The 22167-nt window shown below is 40.7% G+C and overlaps 1 protein-coding gene across 2 annotated transcripts in view; it reads left to right on the plus strand.

The window, feature by feature from the left end:
• The first annotated feature begins 980 nt into the window (after positions 1 to 980).
• The window catches only part of CDH8 (cadherin 8), a 318790-nt gene continuing 297603 nt past the window's right edge, over positions 981 to 22167 (plus strand). The window contains exon 1 of one of the 2 annotated variants that reach the window (XM_054579362.1): positions 981 to 1253. In XM_054579362.1, coding sequence (XP_054435337.1) covers positions 1002 to 1253 — 252 coding nt within the window. In that variant the 5' untranslated portion in view covers positions 981 to 1001. The remainder of the gene's footprint in view (positions 1254 to 22167) is intronic. The other variant, XM_054579361.1, reaches the window with a different exon arrangement.

Raw genomic sequence — 22167 nt, forward strand, 5'->3', positions numbered from 1 at the left:
CTTTTCATAATTTAAATCTCCAGCACAACTGTGCATTTCGAATGGGAGTCCTGACACCATCCTGATTATAGCACACACACTGGACATTACAGAGTTTCTCTCTGGGCGCGTTCTAATTTTATTCACTCATTATTAGCATGCTGGTGGAGAAATGCACTCTGTACCCCGAACTCGGTGATCCCTTCTCATGGGTTGTGGCAGCTCAGACTGTAAAAATTGGGGAAATTTACCTTCCCATTCTCATTCCTAGTTAAAAAAAAATAATAATAAAGTTACTTTCCTCACATGGCTCAGCATAAAGTGAACTAGAACCAATGTTCAAACTGGTAAAGAAAATGAGGGAAAGGCAGAGGAGAAGAAGGAAGAAGAAAACAGGAGAGGCATGTGAGACCTCTAGAAGAATACAAGAGGGCTTTGTCCCCCCACATCCCAGCCTGCATTAGAAATAAAGAACAGAAGAAAAGAGAGGAAGGGATGGAAGAGAGTAAGAAGGAAGGAAGGGAGGGAGGGAGGGAGTTAGGGAGGGGGGAAGGGAAGGAGGAGCCAAATTATAATATTGTACTCGAAGCAATTTTTGATAAGTAACAGATAAAATATTAACACTAAAATCTAAATAAAGCTTAAAAAATAAAAAGACCTGTTCATTAGCCTACTTGCCCTGATACCTCAGATTGACTTTCCTAACTCAAGTTTCAGGAAATGTCTGGTATTGATCATTTACCTGATTTTGAAAAGCAGTAATTTTATTTTAAAATCTGTTTCAGTGGACTTTTATCTTTCTTCCTCCTTTTCTTTTCTGCAGGAAATTTCATTGAAAAGGGAAGCCAATGGATCTTGGTCTTAGAAACTCAGTGTAGATGATGTCTGTGTCCTGTCCTGTGAACACGTGGCAGACCTGTAAGTAAATGCTCGGCCCTGCATGATGAATTGGATGGCTGCAGACCGGAGGCAAAACAAGTAATTGTCTCGTTTTCGTGGTGATTTGCTTAACTGGTGGGACCATGCCAGAACGGCTCGCGCAAATGCTCTTGGATCTGTGGACTCCACTAATGATATTATGGATTACTCTTCCCCCTTGCATTTATATGGCTCCGCTGAATCAGTCTCAAGTTTTAATGAGTGGATCCCGTTTGGAACTAAACAGGCTGAGTGAAGAACAGCGGATTTTGAGCCGCTCCAAAAGAGGCTGGGTTTGGAATCAAATGTTTGTCCTGGAAGAGTTTTCTGGACCTGAACCGATTCTTGTTGGCCGGGTAAGCTTCGCTTTTGAGATCCCAATTTCAGGATCTGTTCCTTGTCTTTAGATCTTAACAGCAGACTTGTCACAGTTGTTGACACACTTAGCTGTAAGTACTTTTGGCCAGATGGTTAGTTAGTTTACCTATTGGCTTCTTTAGGAATATGAATAGTCTCACGGGAACAGTTCTAAATATAGACAGACTGTTCTGGGGAGAAGGCTTATCCCCCCCACACCTTCCACTCTTAGCTACAGTAACACCTGGGTAATATACACACAAATAAGATTTTCTGTCTTGTTTCAAACATGACATCTCTCACTTACAATGCTTGGAGAGGTGTGCAATTTTTCCTCGTTTGAATTTATTCCACCTTGATCCTTAAAATGTTATTTTGTTTCATTTTATTTTGAGGCCATGTTTCTCTAATTCCAGGTAGAGTTTTCTCCTTTTGCTGGTTGGTTTGTTTGTTGTGTCACTCATTAGCCTGGGATTAAGAAAGGGAAATTTCTTGCCTGGATGCGCGACAGTACTTTGTACTGTGATTCAATAAACTTGGCAGTAGGAACCTAGTTCATTCACTGTCAGATGGAATCCAATATATAGACTCCAAATTGTAATGTAGTGGCGTATGTGAGTGCATGTGTTAGACTGGATTTACATTTGTTTTGTTGTTGTTGGCAGATAAGACAAGTGTTTCTTGTGTAGATAAGTCGGCCTGCTTCCCAAAGTCACACTGTGGGTGACTGAAGACCATGCTTGTTGATTCCTCAAAATTGTTCATGAGCTTCTGTTCATTTTGACACACACCGACTTTGTAGGTAGAATTCCAGTTACAAATCTGCCAATGGTTGATTTTCCTGATAAGTCACATTCAGAAGTAAATCATGCCAATATTACTCATTTGCCAAATGCAGTGATTTAAAAGAAAAATAGGAAGGGAATTAAATGTTGATCTTTAAGACCTAACTCTTTTTTTTTAAAGAGTTACGTCTTAAAGAGTCTTAAATGAGATTTTATTAATTTATTTTTAGAGAGGGAAAGGGAGGGAGAAAGAGAGGGAGAGAAACATCAATGTGTAGTTGCCTCTTGTGTGCCTCCAAATGGGGACCTGGCCCACACCCAGGCATGTGCCTTGACTGGGAATTGAACTGGCGATCCCTTGGTTCACAGGCCAGTGCTCAATCCACTGAGCCATATCAGCCAGGGCAAGGCTTAAGTCTTCGTGTTTTGCTGGGAACTTCTGATTGCTTTTCTGCTTCTGCCTTGCAAAACTAATTGAGCATCTCCAAGGATTGTTTTCTCATTTTACATAGTTCTCCTTGGACAAAGGAAACCTGGGTGAGGAGGTATAAATCATTCAAAGAATATTTATTGAACCCTTTCTAGGCACCCTAATGCTCTTTTAAGCACACGGGGGCTTATCAATGAACAAAGCAATGATTCCTGCCTTCAAGGAACTCACATTCTGGCCAGTATGGGGTGTGTTCTATAATAGTGTTGAGAACTATTGTAAAAAACACGTTGTGGGTAAAATCCTAGTCTAATAGTAGTTCCTTGCCCCTCTCTCTCTGTATGTGTATACATACCTCTATTTTGTAAGTCCAAAAGGCAAAAATCTCTGAAGGATTTTTTTTTTTGACTCCCTGGTGCGCATCCTTCGCAGGCTCTAGGCTGGTGTCGATTGCGCAGCGGTCGGTCCAGCCTCGGGTTCAACTCAAGTCAGGACGCTGGAGCTGTCTGAGCCACGGGTGAAGGATTTTTTTTTGGTATGTTTGATACAAACTCGGGTAGCAGAACTGACTTGGAGCTATTTATAGCCCTAGAGCATCCCATTAGTGTTACTGTTCCTATATTTGCCAGCAGAAATGTTAATGAGTTTGATTACAGGGTGCTGCCCCAGACCCTGCTGAGGGTGTTCCTTTCTGTATGGTTTTTATACCTTGATGTGTTTCTAAATGTGAAAAACTGAATTCCAAAACACACCTGACCCAGCGGGTTTTGAACACAGTCTTCTTTATCAGCACCACTGAGGCTTAGATGGATTAATAAAGCAAACCACAATCGTAGAGCTAGTAAATGATCTGAGTTTGAATCAGTTTGAAGATTCCCAAAGCTATAATTTTACCCACCATATCCTATTATACTTTAGTCACTAGATTCCATATGTTTAAACTATAATTTGCACGTAAGAGTTACTGAGCATTGAATGTGGAGTCCTTAAATTCTTACTTTCTGGATATTCAGAACTTCTTTAGCCAACTGAAAGGTGAATCATTTTATACCAAGTGAAATTCTGCATTATTTCAATATGCATAACTGATAGACATCTTCTCCCTGTTTCTGTTATTTAACTCCTTACGGAGGTATATCATCATGCCGATGGTATCTTGTATAATATAAATAGACAAGCATGCCACACCCAGGAGAACTTTTCCCATTTATCTGAATAGAAAAAGTATTAAGTTGGGTTTCATTTTGGAATCGTAAACTCTGATGACTAAATTCATCTCCATTCTTTGAATGAAGTAATAGAAGCATTCAGCATCTTTCGTGACTTAGTAACACTCAAGAAATACATGCTTCTTTGAATGGTGGAAATGTTGCTAATGAACTCCTTGGACTCTGAAATAGCTAAAATGCTGCTGTGTCTTGATGATTGTTTTTATGAATTAGCTTTATTTATTTATTTATCCTCACTGAAAGACATGCTTATTGATTTTAGAGAGGGGAGAAGGGAGGGGAAGAAAAAGAGAGAAAGAACTATTGATGTGAGGGAGAAGCAAACATTGATTGGTTGCCTCTCATATGCCCCCGACTGGGGATTGAACCTGCAACCCAAGTATGTGCTCTGATCAGGAACTGAGCCTGTGAACTTTTGGTATGTGGGATGATATACCAACCAACTGAGCCACCTAGCAAGGGCAAGGAATTAGCTCTTTTCCTGTTGCCCACCATGGCCAATTCCCAAACAAATGCTAAATCAGAGTTAAACTTACTTTCTGAAGAACTTTTCCCCAAATATTCCCAATCGTACATATTTCCCCATAAAGAAAAGTGCTCCCCAGCACCAAAAAAATCGAATTAAAAAATGGGCAAAGTCACTTCTTCAAAGTGGACATACATACAGATGGCCAATAGACATGAAAAGATGCTCAACAAAAAAAGAAAAGAAAAAAGAAAAGCACCCCTGAATTATTACAGTTTAGCCTTTAAGGATCTTGGGTTGTATTGAAGTCAAAAATACATCTCAGGTGACTGCTTCTGATTACGAGGTCGGCTGAGTGTGCCGACGATAGTATCAGCGTGCCCACCGGTGCTTTACAGCGTTTTATCTCCATGCACACTCTTCCACATCCTACTCTAAACCACTTCATCATTGGGCTTCTCCCTGGTAACTGGCTGAGGAGCATTAGCTACTTCTGAACATACCTGCTCTTTAAAAGGCCCTCCTGTGAATCTCGATGGTGAGGGCCTTGGGCCTGGCAGACTGAGTTCAAGCTCAAGGGCAGAGCTGTTTTTGAGTGATTGACTCTTCACACATACCCTTATGTCTTCCATTGTGTGTTTTTACTGTATTGGTAGGCAGCTGGATGCAGAGAAAGAGCTAGCCTTAGAGATATACTCTGCAGAGGTTTCAGTATTGGCTTTGACGTTTTCTGGGTATTAAGCTTAGGAAAGTTACTAATTCTTTAAGGGTTATCCGAGTAGGATACATAAGAGTATATAAGAGTAAATGAAATAATGTATGCATAGTGCCTGCATGTAATTGTAGCCATGATTATATTAATCACGTGTGTGTGTGTGTGTGTGTGTGTGTGTAGTTGGCCTGGTGAAAATTACATCACTAAGTAAGAAGAGCCCTTTCAGTTAGTCCTGGTTACTTAGGGCAAGGGTAATTTTTAGGTGGGTACTGAAAGGTGACTCTCACTTAGCCTGGAGGTGTGGGGTGGAGTTGGAAGTTAGGTGCCCCAGCTGGACAGAAAGATTTCTGCAATGGCGCGGGGATAGGGTAGGACTACTGAAGGCCCTTGGGTCAGAAGCAATATAAAAGCCTGTATACTTCCCATTGAATTAAAGTGAAGTTGAAGTTGAAAGCCATATTTGTAAAGAAGCCTTCCCTGCCCCATTCTGTCTGAAATGTAAGTGTCCCATCTTCAGTATTTTACAGCCTTTGACTCTCCTTAGTTTTAGCTCCTCCTGGTGACCAATATCTCACATTCTCCATTCTTTATCTTGTTTATAATTTTACTGGAATGAGACTTTTACAAAGCACGGTTTCTCTGGTCTCCTTCCTTCTTCACTCTGTATCCCCAGGACCTAGAACATGGCCTGCGTACAGGAAGGGCTCAGTAAATATTGTGCATGACTAAATGAGTTAATCATCTACCTAAGCAACGAAGGAATTTACAAAGGTAATATAAATTCCATCAGATTTAATGCACACAGCATTTTTCAATAAAGAGACCAATGCATTTCTTTCATGCTCTCTCTTTCATGATGGTATTTTATAGACCAGCTGGGTAGTTTCAACATGGTTTCTATCTATTGAATTTAAAAGTCTTCCGTTGAAGAAGCAACAGTGGCCAAGTTGACTTCCTAAAATGGCTCTCTGTGCAGAGGCTGCGGGCTTCCCTCTATGGAGTCTGTCTCCGTGACCAGGGGCAGACGCAGTGCAGGGTCCCCACCGTTATCTTCCAACCCATCTGCAAACTTATGCTCATGTTTATGGCCCACAGTACATCAAGAGTCTTCTTTGCGAAAACCTGTAAAACAAATACCAGCCAAATAGACTCCACTCCTGCCTCCAGTTCTCTGTGGAATAGGGTGTTCATAGACACATAAGTACTTAGCATTCTACATGGCCCAAGACCCCCAGTGTTGACTTGCTCTGCCAATACAGGCAGATAATATGATGGTATATCGAACCCTTTACCCTGTATGCTTATTTCCTTTAGCCTTAGGCAAGAGAGAGAGAATAGCCTTGGTGGTTTTTATAAATCTTGGAACTAAGACACAAAATAGTGTCATTGTGATAAAAAGTGCATGAACTCTTTAATGGCGACAGCTTGATGCCATCGTGAGGGTCTGTCAATGGGAATCACAAAGATGGTCCATCAAGTCAGCTCACAAATATTTACTGAGCACCTACTATTTGCTAAGTTTTGTTACCTATGGATCCTCAGGTCTGAGCAAACAAATGCATGCCCTCTGTTGTAGAATTAATACGCTACTAGGGGAAGACAGGCACTAAAAAAAAATCACGAGAACAAATATCACATTAACACAGAGATAAGTACTCTGAAATGAAGGGATATGGTTCTATGGAAGCACATGCAGTGGAAGCTGTCCTATCCTATAGAGTGATGGCATCCATCTGCTCTATGCTAAGAACTTGTGAGCTGAGCAGCCATAACCAAGTGAACCAGGATGTAGGAATGAGAAGAGGGAGCATTCCCAGCAGAGGAAATTGCAGGTGTGAGAGGCTGTTTGAGCAGCCCAGAGAGGGTCGGGGTAGCTGGGAGACGGGGAGCTAGGGTTGGGACCTTTGGAGGCACAGTGGAAAGGTAGGCAAGGCTCTCCTGGAGATCTGGTTTCTTTTTTCTCTGCTACAAAGTAGCCAAAAGAGAGAGTCACGTGGCTTCTCTTGGTCACATGTCTTCACTTGTATTAAATAATTATATAGTGATTTTTAGAATTATATTTAAGGCACACATCCGTATGGAATGGGGAAGGGGAAGCAATGTTTAAAAAATGTGTGGAACATCTATCAATTTTCAGTCCCAGTGCCTTTAGTGTTCGTTCTGTGGTTGTGTGATCCTCAGTCTTCCCAGGTGCTTTATTTTGGGAAAAAACTGGTATGCTGTCTAGGTGGTCAGAGATCTGTCATAAATCCTCTCTCTTACATAAATTCTTCTGCTCCCTTTCTCCCTGTCTTCCCTCCTACCTGGGCTTGTGAACAGCTCCTTATTTGGATATAACTCTGGATGGTGCTGCCACATCTATTTATAATTCTCTCCCTCCAAGGCACTGACTCATTTTCTCTCTTTAAATTTGACCTTCTAACCTCCCCTCTTCCCTGTAACTTGGAAATCATTTGGGTGGTGCTTAGTATGAAGGACATAGGATGCCAAATAATTACACTCTATTACAGTTTACGGTGTCAGCGGCCAGTAGGAAAATTGCACTTGACATGCCATTATTTTTGCTGGCTGTTTGCATGTTAAGAGCACTGAGCCACGCAGCCACAGCACGATTGTATCTTCGGCCTTGTGAGAACAATTCACTGTCGGTTTTGCGAAGCTTCTGCCTTCTTACACAGAGCCTTGCACACCCCTAATTTGGCAGGAATGCAAGTCAGCATTGCGTGTCTCAATCTGGCCCGACAGCTAGGCTCGTCTGCTGCTTGCCCAGTGTCCCGACTCCCAAACAGCAGGCGTCCCAGAGCTGCTGGAAATCTCTTGATGCTGATATAAATAAATGGAGTAATATTAGTCTTGTAAGTCAGCAGAAACCCTAAACACACGCACGCAGAAACGCACATGTGCAGCCTATTAGCTGAGTTTCTGCGTGAGTACATTGCAAGCCATCTCATAATCAGGTCTTTCCGTAGCTCAGACCCTCAGCCTGGTCTCCTCATTCCTTAGCATGGGACCAGATGAGAGTGTAGGCAATCTGTGCTCATCTCTGTAGATGCCCTGAAAACTAACCTTATTCAGGCATCTTGGGAGAGGAGTCTTGCATTTTTAGCCAGTTCTCCTAGGGTGATCTCGTTGAGGCAGATCGTTTTCCAACTTGAAGCAAAACGATGGTAGCCATATGTGTCTGGGTGATTATGTAACCTTATTTTATGAACAAGTGACAATAAGGTAGACAGCATGAAAACAAAAGAAAATAGAGAATTGATTTCTATCACAAATTTGAAGCCAAAGCTCACAGGGAATAATTGGGCAAACAAATGGTGAACAACTCGAAAGAATTACATTCTTTAGTCACATGATACAATAGTGTGAATCATTAAAACTTATTAAGATTTATAATCTGGTAACATGATTGCAACAAAATAAATGTCAGAAGCAAGATATAGAATGTGTATAGACTATAATTTAAAAATGTAAGTGTAATATGAACAGAGTACTTGGCACATATCTATTAAGATATGTGTGTATGCATCAAAAATATGTATATGTTCAAACATTTACAAAAATAATGAACCCCTATCTACCCATCACCATGATCATCCAATTTTCACTATTCTGCTACCTTTTTTAATTACCCTGCACACATATTGCCCATACTCTTGATTTTAAAAATTAATGTAAGCAGAATCCTTATTATATCTATAACTACTACATACTGTTTTTGGTGTAAAAATATCCCTGATTGAAAGTAACATAAGATCATTATGAACACCCAAATGCATGATTATATCTAATGAATAAATTATATTCAGTTAACACACATTAAAGCCAAGTAAGGAGTTAATTCCTGATATTGATTCATTTTAATAACTCTACCACAAATCAATGAAGAGTAACCTGTAAGAAAATACACTAATGTATTAAAATATTTTTCTAATTTGTGTGATTAGCTTATCAGGTATTTTTTCTTTATAATTTTTTTTGAATTTTACTTCCTAGGATATGCTAGGATATGCTGTTATTACATTATAAAACATGATAAAATAGAGGAAAATAAATGACAATGTTATATTGTTCCATTTTCTTAAAATCAATGCAATCTATTCATAGCAAATTTGTGGGGACCTTTACTTAATGTGAAACTCATTTAATAAATAGAATCTTTATTTTTTTATTTACTTGTCTATCTTTATTTTTTAAAAAGTACACCTGTAACATACACTTGCAAGGCCAATCTCATCAATTAATAAATTAAAGTGCTAGAAAATTTAACCATTTTGATGAAACTATGAAGAAAGAATGAATAGGCACAGCCTAGCTATACTGCTAAAGGCATGTTAAATGATTTTCATTATCATGGGATATCCCAAGGAGTAACCAGAAATGAAGATTTTATTTTTGGAGTTGAAATAGGAAACTGTCTTTGGAAACTAGTCAGCCTGCATGTTGTTTATAATCTTTCAATAAATGAAAAGTTATTTATGGGATTATGTTATTAAGACAGATAAAAGCTTCATGGCATTGACTTGACTATGCATGTTTTTTATTTTTATTTTTTAGAAGATTTTATTTATTTATTTTTAGAGAGAGGGGAAGGGAGAAAAACATCGATGTGTGAGAGACAGGTCAATCAGTTGCCTCTTGCGCGCCCCCTACCGGGAATCTGGCTCCACACCTCAGGCATGTGCCTGACTGGGAGTCAAACTGACGACCTCTTAGTTTGCAGGCCGGCACCCAGTCCACAGAGCCACACCAGTCAAGATCCTATGCCTGTTTTTTAGACACTTTAGTCTTTTTTTCCAGCAGTAATTTCTTTAACACTTCAGCATTGTTTTTTTATCTAAACATATTATTTCCATTATAGTTAAGTTTATCCGTATCCATACCCGTACCCCCCAACACCTACACGTTTTGGCATAAATTGGCATGTTCCCTCTTGTTTCTAGCTAAGTCTCCATGTGTTTTGAAATACAGTGAAGACAGTCTTGTCAACATTCAAAGATCTGGATATTCAACTAAAGTGTGATATGTTTTCTCATTAGCACTGGCTTCCTCACCTTCCATTTCAGACCATTTAGATGTTGTATCTGGTGGGGAGAAATAAAATACACTGTATTTTTTATTATTCAAAGTAAGGCCCTGCAGACCAGCAGCAGCGGCACCTGACAGCTAGTTGGAAATGCAGAATTTCATTCAGTACCTGTGTCCCCGATTTACTGAATCAGAAGCTACATCTTGAACAGCATTTCTAGGTAAGGCCTGTCCACATTAACGCATTAAAATAAAAACTTATATTTTTTAAAGAAATCAGTCTATCAACAATCAATTCCAGGAGAGCTCAAATCATGTTGTTCTGCTTTTTGTATCCAGGCTGAGTGAATTTTGAATACCATGCAAAGAAAAGGGTCATGGGGCCTGATGTTTGGAAGAGCCCCGGGCAAGGTTTTTGGTACAAGCTGCTGCTTATCTCCTTTGAACCCCATGTGGTAGGTGCAGGACACCATAGGCTGTGACATCAATTTGCAGATGGGACTCCTTTCTGCTGTAGGTGATGGAGGAAGCAACAGCCTCTGGACCCCCTAAGCTTATTAGTTACCAGGGACTCTTCCCTGCTGAGATCCGTGAGCTGCTGCTGCTACTGCTTCTGCTTCTCCTTCTGCTCTGCCTCCTCCTCCTCCTCCTCCTCCTCCTCCTCCTTATTCACCCTTTTCCCCCCCTGCATGTATTTACCACAATGGGCAGGTGTGCTATGAAATTTGAAGTATCAGATGTCACTGGGCTTCGGCAGGAGTCAGGAGAGTATCCGAATGAGCTCGGTCAGAGGGCTGAGGAGTATTGGGGGAACAGCAGGGAATAAAACATGGGATGTAGCCTTCTTTTTCTCTCTAATCCTAGAAAGCCCACCTACTTTGCATTAGCCTTTATTGCCATGAATATAAAGGGAAGACCATCAACTTGATGACATTGTCCGGGGGCATTGAAGTGGTGGGGAAGGAGAAAGGAGGTCTTCATTAACCAAAATGTATTTATAATATCTATTATGTGCTTACGATAGACACTTGATAAACTTCGCTTGTTTGGCTCTCCTAGCCGTCCTCTGATCATTGCCAGATAGGGAGAGAGTTGCTGAAGGGAAGAGTTATTTGCATTAGAAATTACAGGTTAGGCAAATGGTGAATAAATGGTGAAGCCAGGAGTCAAACCTGGGAACGGTGATCCCAGAGCTTGTTCCAGTAGCCATGGCAACACATCATCTCATGTGAACCCCATGTGGGCGATTCTCAGGGAGCGGGCTGCCACCCCAGCTTGCAGGTAAGAAAAGTGACTCACTGAAGTCGACTAAGGTGTGGTCTCCTGACTGCAACATAAACGGGTTAGTGAGACTGGAATAGACACAGCTGCCTATCTAATTGCAAAGCCGCTACAGCGATTTCTTTGCCTGTGTCTTTATATGCTTTGCTTGTCACAGTCAGAGGTGGCTATAAGTCCTCCAAGAGAAGAAAAGTGTCCTTGAGACTTATGCGTGCGGTGACTCCTTTATTTCCTTTCTGGGGAGATGAAACTTTCACAGTCTGGGCCTGAGCAAGGCCAGGATGGTGGACAAAGTAATTATCTGTGGATTATTCTTCAAGTATAGGGGATACAACAGCTTCTAACTGTCTGATTTGCTTTTTCATGTTAAAGTATATATTTAAATGATTCTGATGATGAAGTAAGAGAAAAATGGTGTGGAGGAAGAGACAGCAAAAGGAGGAGAATATTTTTTGTAATCCTCTCCTGAGGATATGTTTATTGATTTTAGAGAAAGTGGTGGGGGGTGGGGTGGGGTGGAAAAGAGAGAGAGAGAGAGAGAGATAGAGAGACATTGAGAGAGACATTGATCGGCTGCTTCGAGCCCTGACTGGGCAACAGAAACCCAGGTATGTGCCCTAACCTGCGACTGAACCTGCAACCTTTTGGTGGACGGGGTAATGCTCCATCCACCTGAGCCACCTGGCCAGAGCAGAAGGGGAAAAGTTTTATTGAACATTTCAGGTATCCGGTTATGTGCTTTCAACATGTTTACAGAGTTCTTCTCTCTGTTTTACAGAGAAGAAAACTGACACTTTAGACTGAAGTAAATTCTCACTGGTTAGGTGACTAGGGTCAAATGATCCTAGCTTTTCTCTGAGTTGAAGCAGAATTTTTAACAACTTTGATCAGTAACATTAAGTTAGAGAGTTCTGGAAGCTTTGGGCATGCTCGGGCAATTCTGTGCGTTCCTCTTAAACTAAGAATCACTGGGACAAGAGAAAGAAGAGTGGAGCCGTTGAGTGGAGTGAAACGGAAAGCCTGTCCACACAGACAGACGCTGGAAGGAGACACAAAACTCGCACCCTCCAGTTTCTTGAACAACTTGTGTTAATGCTGAATTATTTAGTACCAATTCCTAGGACACTTGGAAACTGAGCTGGTGGACAACAATATCACAGGGACTTCTCTGGTGCCTCTTGTACCTGCAAGAGTCTTTCTGAACGGACATGTGTGCCTCTCTGTTTCATCTCTTCCGTCCTAGCTCCTATCACAGCGACCTTCCTCAGGACAGTGCTGCTCCTGTCCTTTGCTACTGATGCACTTTGGCCACAGAGAATACCCATCCGCCCCCGATTCCTGTAGCAGATTCTCTGAGGACGTGTAATTTGGTGAAGGAACAAACATGGCTATTACAAATGACTAAACCCTATAACTCCTCAAAGCAAGTCAGACTCCCTAGCCACTCAAAGGCTTTATTTGGAATGTGGCAGGGTTATTTATAGTGGAGTTTTCTTTGCTTTTATTTTATTTTTTTTTCTGTGCTTCTGGGAATCTGAAAGTAGAAATGAATTTCTCATTGCAGCTTGCCTTTTGTCTTACTCTTGCGTGCGTGTGTGTGTGTCTGTGTCCTATTATTCCTCTCTCCGAGCAGTGTTGTTTTGACAGAACTCATCCTCTGATTATGTCCCTGCCTTTGCAGGAACATTTATAATCAGCCTCGCGAGGTGTTTTCAGAAATCATTATACATTTGCAATGGCTGGCCCTATTGATCACAGCCACTGTTTCTCTCGTCTCCTCTGCTTTTCCTGTCATTAGGCACATACTGTAAAGGTCTTAGTTTGTTTTTTTATAGCTGAAGCCGTCGTCCACATCCCAACTAGTCCTTGGGGAATGCATTTTAATGTTTCGAGCTTTTCTTCCATACCACAAGTTAGAGAAAACAAGCAGAAAGAAGCTAAGAGACAAAATAATCAACACGGAAGCATATCTACCCTCACACCCCACCCTCACACCCCACCCCAAACATGCAAATATGCAACAACAGAATGAGATGGTGAGACGGAGTCGAAAAGACACAAATGATAGGGCTGAACAGCAAGGAGAGAGTAAGACAGAAATCTCTAATTACAGAGAGAAAGTCACATTACCAATGATACCAATGCAAGAAAGGAGTCTTGATACCTAAAACATAGAAAGTGAGAAACTTTGATAGGAGCACAGAACTTAAAAAACACACAGAGGATCAGAAGCAACAAGGGAAAAAAATGAGATAGGGAGAAAATGAAGAGAGAAAAAGCAAGCTGGAGTGGGTTTGGGGTCCACTGAGGGATTTTCATTAGGCCCAAATGAATCGTGGCAGCCCTTGGGCAGATGGGCTTCTGCACACTTTTGTGGCATTTTTCATCACATGCGTCTGCTTTTTCTGGAACGAGGGCCTCTGATTCTCATGTGTGGCCTTTGCTGAACGAACATGTCTGGCAGGGCCAGGCCGGAAGTCAGGACAATTTGAGTGGACCAACGAACAGGATGATCTCTCTTCTAAATTTTTTCTAGAGGCACAGTTTGGCCTTTAAATTTATTTACTTCTCTTGCAATTCGTGCTAGAAACCAGATTATGATCACTTTACTTCAAATCAGATATGGAGTGTAATAATTTAATAATGGGTCTTAAATGAAATCATCACACAGTTCATACTTACATGCCATGGCACTAAATTTACTCAGTAAACTATGTAAGTTTATTAAGGAGGTGGGGAAGCAGGAAAGGATTATGGGTAAACTTTTGGACAGTTTGTGTCTTCTCAAACTCTCTAAAATTATGGAATAGGCTTTTGAAACATTAGAAGAAAAAAGCATGGTATTATTGTAGAGTTTTTATTTCTAGTATAAATATTTAATTTATGCAAATAATTTTAAATAATGTAAAATGGCCATACAGAAGGCTGAGGTTGTTTTCTATTTTTGCACTTTACAGATATACTTAAATACATATATATTTTAATAGCTTGAGAAAGAGTTGGCGTGGTGGAAGCTGGAGAATATGTATAGGTGGGACCAAGGGAACTTACTTGTCTTAAATACCTAGTGCCTTTCAGGATGTGAAAAGTCTTACTCAGCCTTTACTTGGCCTGTAAGATAAGACTATGGACATCACCCCCATCTCCTCTTAACAGATAAAAAAATTCAGGTTCAGAAAGGCTTAGTCATTGTCCTCCAATGGTCCGTCCAGTGGGGAACAGCGACAGGAAGGCAGAAGGAGCTCATGTCCAAACCTATGCTTCCTGCCTCCTCTCTTACATCATTTGGTCCTTTCTTATGTTCTTCACACATGGATATGTTCTAATGGAATAGGGAAACTTCTTACTTTTATACAACACAATTGGCTCTTCCAAATACCTCTCTGGATCATCCCAACAACCCTATTTAGATAGGATAACCGAGATGACCCTGGACCCACGCTGGAAACCAGGCTCTCAGGGACCTTGTTCATTGTTTTCTCAAATGACCACACTGTGCGCCCAGAGTCTTCAGTGAGTCACTCCGCATCACAGAAAGGTAGAGTATCCCTGTGGGGTGATCCCCCTTCATGAGGAAGCCTGCTGAGATGACTGCATTTCCATGTTGCACGGCAGAGCAGGCTCCTTAAATGAGGACCCCGAGATCTTGCAATGCGCTGCTGCCATGAGGTACAGAAGGCCTGCTGGGGGGCGGGGGGCGTTAAGTGTACCATGCAGTCACGTGGTGCATGTGGTCTCCTAAGTCCAAGGGCTGCACTGCTTCCTACTTGCAATGACAGGTGCAGACTGAGAATTGGGTTAGTGATGGACATCCTCCCAGAGGCTGCCACTGAGTGAGGCTTTCAGAACCACGCACCAGCTTGTGAGCTCCTAATGTCACATTCCCTGTGGTTGTGTCCCTTGATACAGCCTAGCAACCCCCCAGCCCCATTTGGGGTAATGCATCATCCAGGTCAAGAAACCCCAAATGTGAGGATGCTGGAGAGTTCTTTTGTGAACGTTGGAGGAAGGCCTTTGCAGCTAAGTCTGTCTTCAGGAACATTCAGCAGGCTTAGAGCTGGTTGGCAGAAGGTGGAGCATTGCTGTGTCACTTGGGATGGCAAGCGCTGTAGACGTTTTCATCCTACGACCTAGCAGAGAAGCTTTGTTGCCCTTACAAAGGAAATCCGCAGCCTGGGAGCTGCTCCCGGAGATGTGATGGGGAACGAAAAGCCTGTATGGGAGGCGCCTCTCTCCTGAGAGAACTTTTGAGGTAGATGAAGAAAGGACGCCTACTTCGGAACTGGAGACTTCGGAGAGTCTTTGCAAATGCATAATCCTCTGGTCCTGCTCGTCTGCAAGCTCCACAAGGTTCTGGCATTTTCTTTTAGATTTTATAAAAGTGTCAGCACAAGGAAACCTTTTCTAGTCCATGAAGTAAGGGGTTGAGTGTTCATTCTCCCTCCCCTGAAAACAAAGCATTAACGTGCTGAATGTAGATTTCCGCTGTGGTGTAGAGTGCATCGTTGGCCCAGGCCACCTGAGAGGAATACCGGTTAGAAGGACTACTTTTTTTTGAACTGGGTAGGAGTAAAAATGATTCCCTGAAAAAAAAAATACAGTCAGACATGCCAAAGTGTTCTTGGCATGCAAATATAGGTTCTCCACCACCATAATAATATGAATTGCAATGAAATATTAAATCTGTAACACCCGGTAAGGAGGTGGCATAAAAGGAATATTATTAACACATACTTGATAAAAGCTATCACATTGCAGTAACTTAGTGCTATTCACTTGCTGTTTTCTTTTGTGCAAAATTTCGAAAAGGTTTGAGTCAAATTCTTGAACAGGTAAAAAAAAAATCCATAATTTGAAGTATTTGTTGAAGTAGAAGCTAACATTGGCACATTTTATAAATATTGAATGGAATGAAACTTTGGATGCATAATTATTTAAGCATTTGTACAACCCTTCCACACATACATACCACCCAAACCCCATTTCCACTCAAACAATTAACTTTCCTACTAATGGATAATTATTGTGCTGAATGTTTCTGATGACTTATTTTTAGATACAGTGGGGGATAAATCCATTCTCTAAGAGAAATTGTATTATACATTAACCTAAAATTTGCATTGACTTTTGTGTTTATGAAAATGAGGTACTTTACAAGAAGTCTAGACAGTTGCACAGGCATTTCCAGTCTGTAAAACCCTCTTAAGAAAATCAGGAAATCTGGTTGCTATTAATAATAAAACTAAGGGCCCACATTTTGAACACTTTTATGCTAGGACTTGGATGAATACCATGGCATATCTTATGTAATGTTTACAAAGTCCATATGAGGTACACCTTGTAATATATTCCAGTTTATAGACATCAACAAATTTAATGACATGGTGTAATTTGCCTAAGGTCAGCCAGCTGAAAGTTGCTGAATCAGATCACAAGCAGCAATATATTTGCCATTAAATTTTGCCCCTAAACTTTCCTAACATATAGTCTCTCATGAAAAAAAGTTGAAGTTCATGGGTAAGGTATTCATGTGTGTATCAATTTATGAAACACACACACATACAAGGGAATTCACAAATTAATGTGACATTCCATGGATTTATTCACTTTTTACTTTCAAAATCAATACAATTGATTAACTTGTTATTCTGAAGTGCGACAGATAATTGGACAAAAGTAGATGAATGTATTTATTCAGCAGGATTTATTGGGGACATACTGTGCACCGTGACCTTCACCAAGACGATCCAAGACTCTGGGTGACATAAACACTCACCGTGAAGGACTAAGGTAGACATATGCAATAGTGAAGCGGTACTCATTCTTGAAAATACATTTACCAATTTTTTAAAAATAATATCCACTCATCTTTTCAGCAGCAACACTGCTTCCAGTTCACCTGTATTATCCAGATTTCATATCACCCCTGGAAAAGAATTGACAATAAAACCAGCTTGAAATAGGGAGGATTTCTCTCCTCATGACTCTTAACAGAACACATAGCTTGAAGCGAGTGCAACTTTCAGGGCAGGAAGAGAGAGGATCACTATGTAAGTCATTAGCGCTGACAAGTTAAGCCTGCAGTCAAAAGCAGAATATATGGTTTGTGTATTTACCTCAGGCTATTTGTCTCCATGGGGTAACTTTTTGAAAAGAAATCCTTGCAGCGGACTGATGGTCACACACACACACACACACACACACACACACACACACACACTGTATTTTGTTCATGTCATCATGGATTTAACTGAACGCCAAGGTTTAAATTGTCCTCAGATGTGTTGATATCCATCTCTCCATCCTAACCCAGAAATCCCAAGTCAACAGGATGAAGTGAAAATTCCACCCACAGTGTGGTGTTACTTGATAAGCTCCAAGTATACTTTAATTAAGCATAGGGTTGGGGCTGGACAGTTACCTGAGTTGATCTTCTCCTTGTAGGAGGTCACGTCTGGTGTTCCAACCTAACGTTCTCTCTTTGAATCATATCATTTTCCTACATTTCAAAACTGGACATATACCCGTGCATGTCAAATTTCTGTGTTTCTTCATTGCTTATGTTGACGACTCCAAAATCTTTCCCAACCCTTGGTGAACAGCAGTTACCATTATGTGAACTTGGGGGAGTCACTTAGCATTTCAGGCTCATTGAAAACATTGCATTAAAGGAGTTGATAAGAAATAGATAGTGCTTAGAAGAGTGCATAGTAGAGCCATGCAATCGTTAACTATAATAATGATAAAAAAATAATTGTCATTCACCAGCAAATAACTGGTACTACAGTTACTGCTAGAATTACTATTACTGCTGCTAAAAACGCTGTGGAGTTTCTGTCTACAAATGTTGCATGAGAAAAAAAAAACTATGCTGACTTTTCTCAGCAACCATGTGAGAAATTGAGCACAGAGAAATGAGAAAGGGGCTCAAAACTCAGATGTGAGTCCATGGCTTGACTTCTCTGCACCATGATAATCTGCTGCCACCTCTTTCTATTCAGTTTTTAGCAGGTTGTGGGTACATGGTAAAGGTTTCTTAGTTGAACTATCTGCGGATCATTTTTTTAGAACTTATGAAACCACTTAACAGCATAGTGGATGCTAAATAAATGCATGTTCTCTTTTCTTCTAGAGTTCTCTCACATTTTGAAAACCTGAAGAGGTGGAACATGAGCTGTTTTCAGCCATGTGTTTCTAAGATAAGAGATTCATTATGACTATTTTTTTCTGAAGGATCATTTAAATCATGTCCTTAGAGTATCTCCATGAAGACAGTATGAACATGAGAAACACATGCAACGTTATATGTATGAACATAACCTTATCGAGGGTCCTGGAAAATCGTAATCAGTATCTGATGCTTTACATACATCATCTCATTTAATTCTCATAATGAACCTAAAATGTAGATGTTCTTGTCTCCGTTGCCAGACGAGAAGCTAATGTACTCCAAGAGGTCAGGTAAATGTTCCAGCGTAGTGAAGACAGAGCTAGATCGCTGATCTCTGACAAGTCTCTCTCTCGCTCCAAAGCTCTGCCTCATTCACCCTGCTGCCTGTTTACAAGCAGCCTGTCATTCCCATGATTTTCATGCTCCTTTTGCAGATAGTTTTCTACCTCCAGGTTTCCGTCCTCCATTGTAAAAACTCCAGTCTCCAAAAGATATGACAACCTAGCAAAATTGTGGGGAAGTTCTGTTTCAGCTCCAGATTCATGTGACCATGAAAAGTTGGTGTAACCTCACTGAGCTGACTTCTTTCATCTGTAAAATATGTGGTCGTTTAACATTTTGCATGAAACGAGAGAACATAAGAGAAGTACTTCACACAGGATGTTTTATACATTAGGCCCTTGATACATGGTAGCTACCTTTTTATTTTTCTTCACTCTTCTGATTATTGTTAAGAATCTGATCATGCAGAGGCACCATGAATCACTAAGATTTCCATCCTTCTAAGGCTGTGCATTGCTTCTGTTTGTTAATGAGACTCTTGTACTAAACTGAATTTATCTGCTTGGTCATGCTCCAGAGTCTTAGTTTTAGCTTCCACAAAGTTATTATCCTCCTGGTTTCTTAGAACCAAGTCTTTTTTTCCCTTTCTTTATTGGCCTTCTTAAATTTTTGGCACAATGAATCATTAGAATAGTAGATCTGGTCTTAGTGAAAACAGTTTTTGGAACGAGAAATCAATTTTGTTCCTACAGTCAAGTAGTTGACTAGAGGAAGCAGAGACTTGAATGTCTTTTCCAGATGACTGGTAGCTTCTTTGTGTATGGCAGTGCTATTAGCCATCCCGGATGTTCTCTGACATGAGCTAAGGTTGGATAGCTCAGCATTCTCAGTAATGCCAAACAGATGATGCACATGATTCATTTATTTACAAGATGAGAGGTAGGCACAGCTCAGAAGCAGAAGCAAGAACGGGCTCCATGGACATCCAAACCAGCTCTCTCTCTGTCTGGGTACATGGGGACCTGGCTGAAGACAGCGTGGGAGGTTGGGAAGTCTTAAATTTATATTATAGTTCTGATGCTGCCATTGAATTAGGGTTATCCAGAGAAACAGAACTGTTAAGATCTATAGAGATGCATGGGAAGAGATTTATTATGAGGGATTAGCCCATGTGATTATAGAGGCTGAGAAGTCCTGTGGTTTGCCGTCTGTCAGCAGGAGGCCCCAGAGAGCCAGTGATACAATTCCAGTCCAAGCTTGAAGGCCTGGGAACCAAGGGAGTGAGAGGAATAAGGCTCAGTTGGGGTCCCAAGGCCCAAGAACCAGGAGTGCCCATGTCCAAGGGCAGAAACAAAAGAAAGCAAATTCACCCTTCCTCCACCGTTCTGTTCTATCCCAGCCTTCAGTGGGTTCGAGGACGCCCACCTGCATTGGTGGTGAAGGCCATCTGCTCTGCTCAGGCAACTAATTCAAGTGCTAATCTATTCCAGAAGTATTTTCACAGACACACCCAGAAAGAACATTTTACCATCTATCTGAGCATTTGTAAGCCCAGTCAAGTGGACACATAAAATCACCCATCACAGCTGCCAATTAGCCAGGTGTTCTTATTGCAAATAACCTGATCTCTTTGAACCTTAGTTTACTCATCTGTCAAATGAGGAAAACAACACCTTGTAGAGATTTGATGAAAAGCTTTAGTTATTATTGGCCATAGAAGGCTACATTTTATTGTGATATGTTTTCAACATTACATAAAAGTTGGAAGAGCAATACAAGGATCTCTTCATATTCACCAGTTGTTTACATTTTGATCCATTTGTTTTATCATTTGCTGTCTACCTATACATATTATATATTTTTTCTGAATCATTTGGGATCAAGTTGGAGACATTTCATCTATTACTTTAGTATCTTTTCTGACCACAGGATAAGTAGCATAATCAAGAAATGTAACATCTGCACAATATTATTATCCTATCTGTAACTGTATAAAATTTTGTCAGTTGTCTCCCCAAAGATCTTTATAGATGTTTGTATTTCTTGATCCAGGTCAAGTGAGCATACTGTGTTTAGCTGTTGTACCCTTTTTAGTTTCCTTTAATCTGGAGCAATTCTTTTCAGTCTTTTTTGAAATTTATATTTTTGAACATTATAGGCCAGTTATTCTGTAAAATTATCTTCACTTTGTGCATCTGATATTCCCTGTGAGTACATGCTATGCATTTTTGGATGAAAGACCTGTAGAAGCTCTGTGTTCTTTTCTGTGTATCATATCATGAAATGCGTAATACCGATTTGTGTCAATGTTGATGATACAAACTTTGCTCACTTGGTTAAGATGGTTTCTGCTCAGCCTCTCCACTGTAAGGCTACTATTTCCCCCTTAGCAATCAATAAGTAATTTGTGGGGAGATACTGTGTGAAAATTTTATGCCTCATCAGATTTTCACCCAATAGTTTTAGCATCAGTTGATGATTTAGTATCTACATTATTCCTTCCATAATTATTAGTTGGGGTTCTCGTTTAAGGAGGTCCACGATCATTTCATGTTCTCTGTCAGAGGAAAAAGCACAGTAGGAGTGAGAGAAAATACTGGAGTGTAACCGTCGGTGCACAGGCCTTAAGCACACAGGTAGATAACCAGTATACGGGTACCTGATGAGTTACCTGAGGGCATGTGCTATGTGACACAGGTAGGGCCTCAAAAGAATATGCATTGCGTTCTCACTCCAATAGGATGTCTTAATTTTTCCTCCAGAAGTATACCACAAGTCAGGTTGGGGAGAAAGGGGGGGTGTCCCTGATAGTTGGCAAAGTTGGCTCTAGGAGGCTCTGGATTGGTGGAGGGGGGCAGTTTTGAGTTCACATTAGAACTATGGACTGTTTTTAGAAAATCTACATCTTGAGAACAAAGAGGTTAGAAAATCAGATAGAGGCTATTTAAAGATAATTCAAACTCTATGGTCATATTTAACCTCAGACATGAAAGAAAACAAAGTGGGGATTAAAGTACCCGATGCCCAGAATTGTTTACATTGTCGACCTCATCGGGGATCTCATGAAATACCCTCATTGCCATTATATAATCCAACTTGTCTTTTGGAAATAATTTTATAAGTTAAATCACCACCATACCATCGGTTTAGGTTAAAAATACCTCTACTTCTTGGTGATCATTTTATCTAGGTCCGTGTTTCCGGGATCATTTTGGATTTTAAAATGAAGGTTGCTACAGCTTTAGGAAATATATTAATATTATATGAGTTCATATTTTCTCGAGGAAAGCTTATGGTAGATAAGCATTCTTAATTGTGCTGTTATGTCTCCCAGGAATGTGCTAATGGTCTTTTAAGAAGGGAAAATACTAGAGCACACCTTTGCTTCACCTGGCATAGGTTGCCGAGCATCTTTGAGTGCAGTTTTCTGACAGAGGCACAGGTGGCCCCCATGTGCAGTGCTTGCCCCTCCCTGCAGGGGCAGAGAACTGTCCTGTTCAATTAGAAGGCCTCATTCTCCCACCCT

Source organism: Pteronotus mesoamericanus, unplaced genomic scaffold (assembly GCF_021234165.1).
Source record: "Pteronotus mesoamericanus isolate MK-2021 breed Mesoamerican mustached bat unplaced genomic scaffold, CSHL_Meso_final contig_52, whole genome shotgun sequence".
NCBI lineage: Eukaryota > Metazoa > Chordata > Mammalia > Chiroptera > Mormoopidae > Pteronotus > Pteronotus mesoamericanus.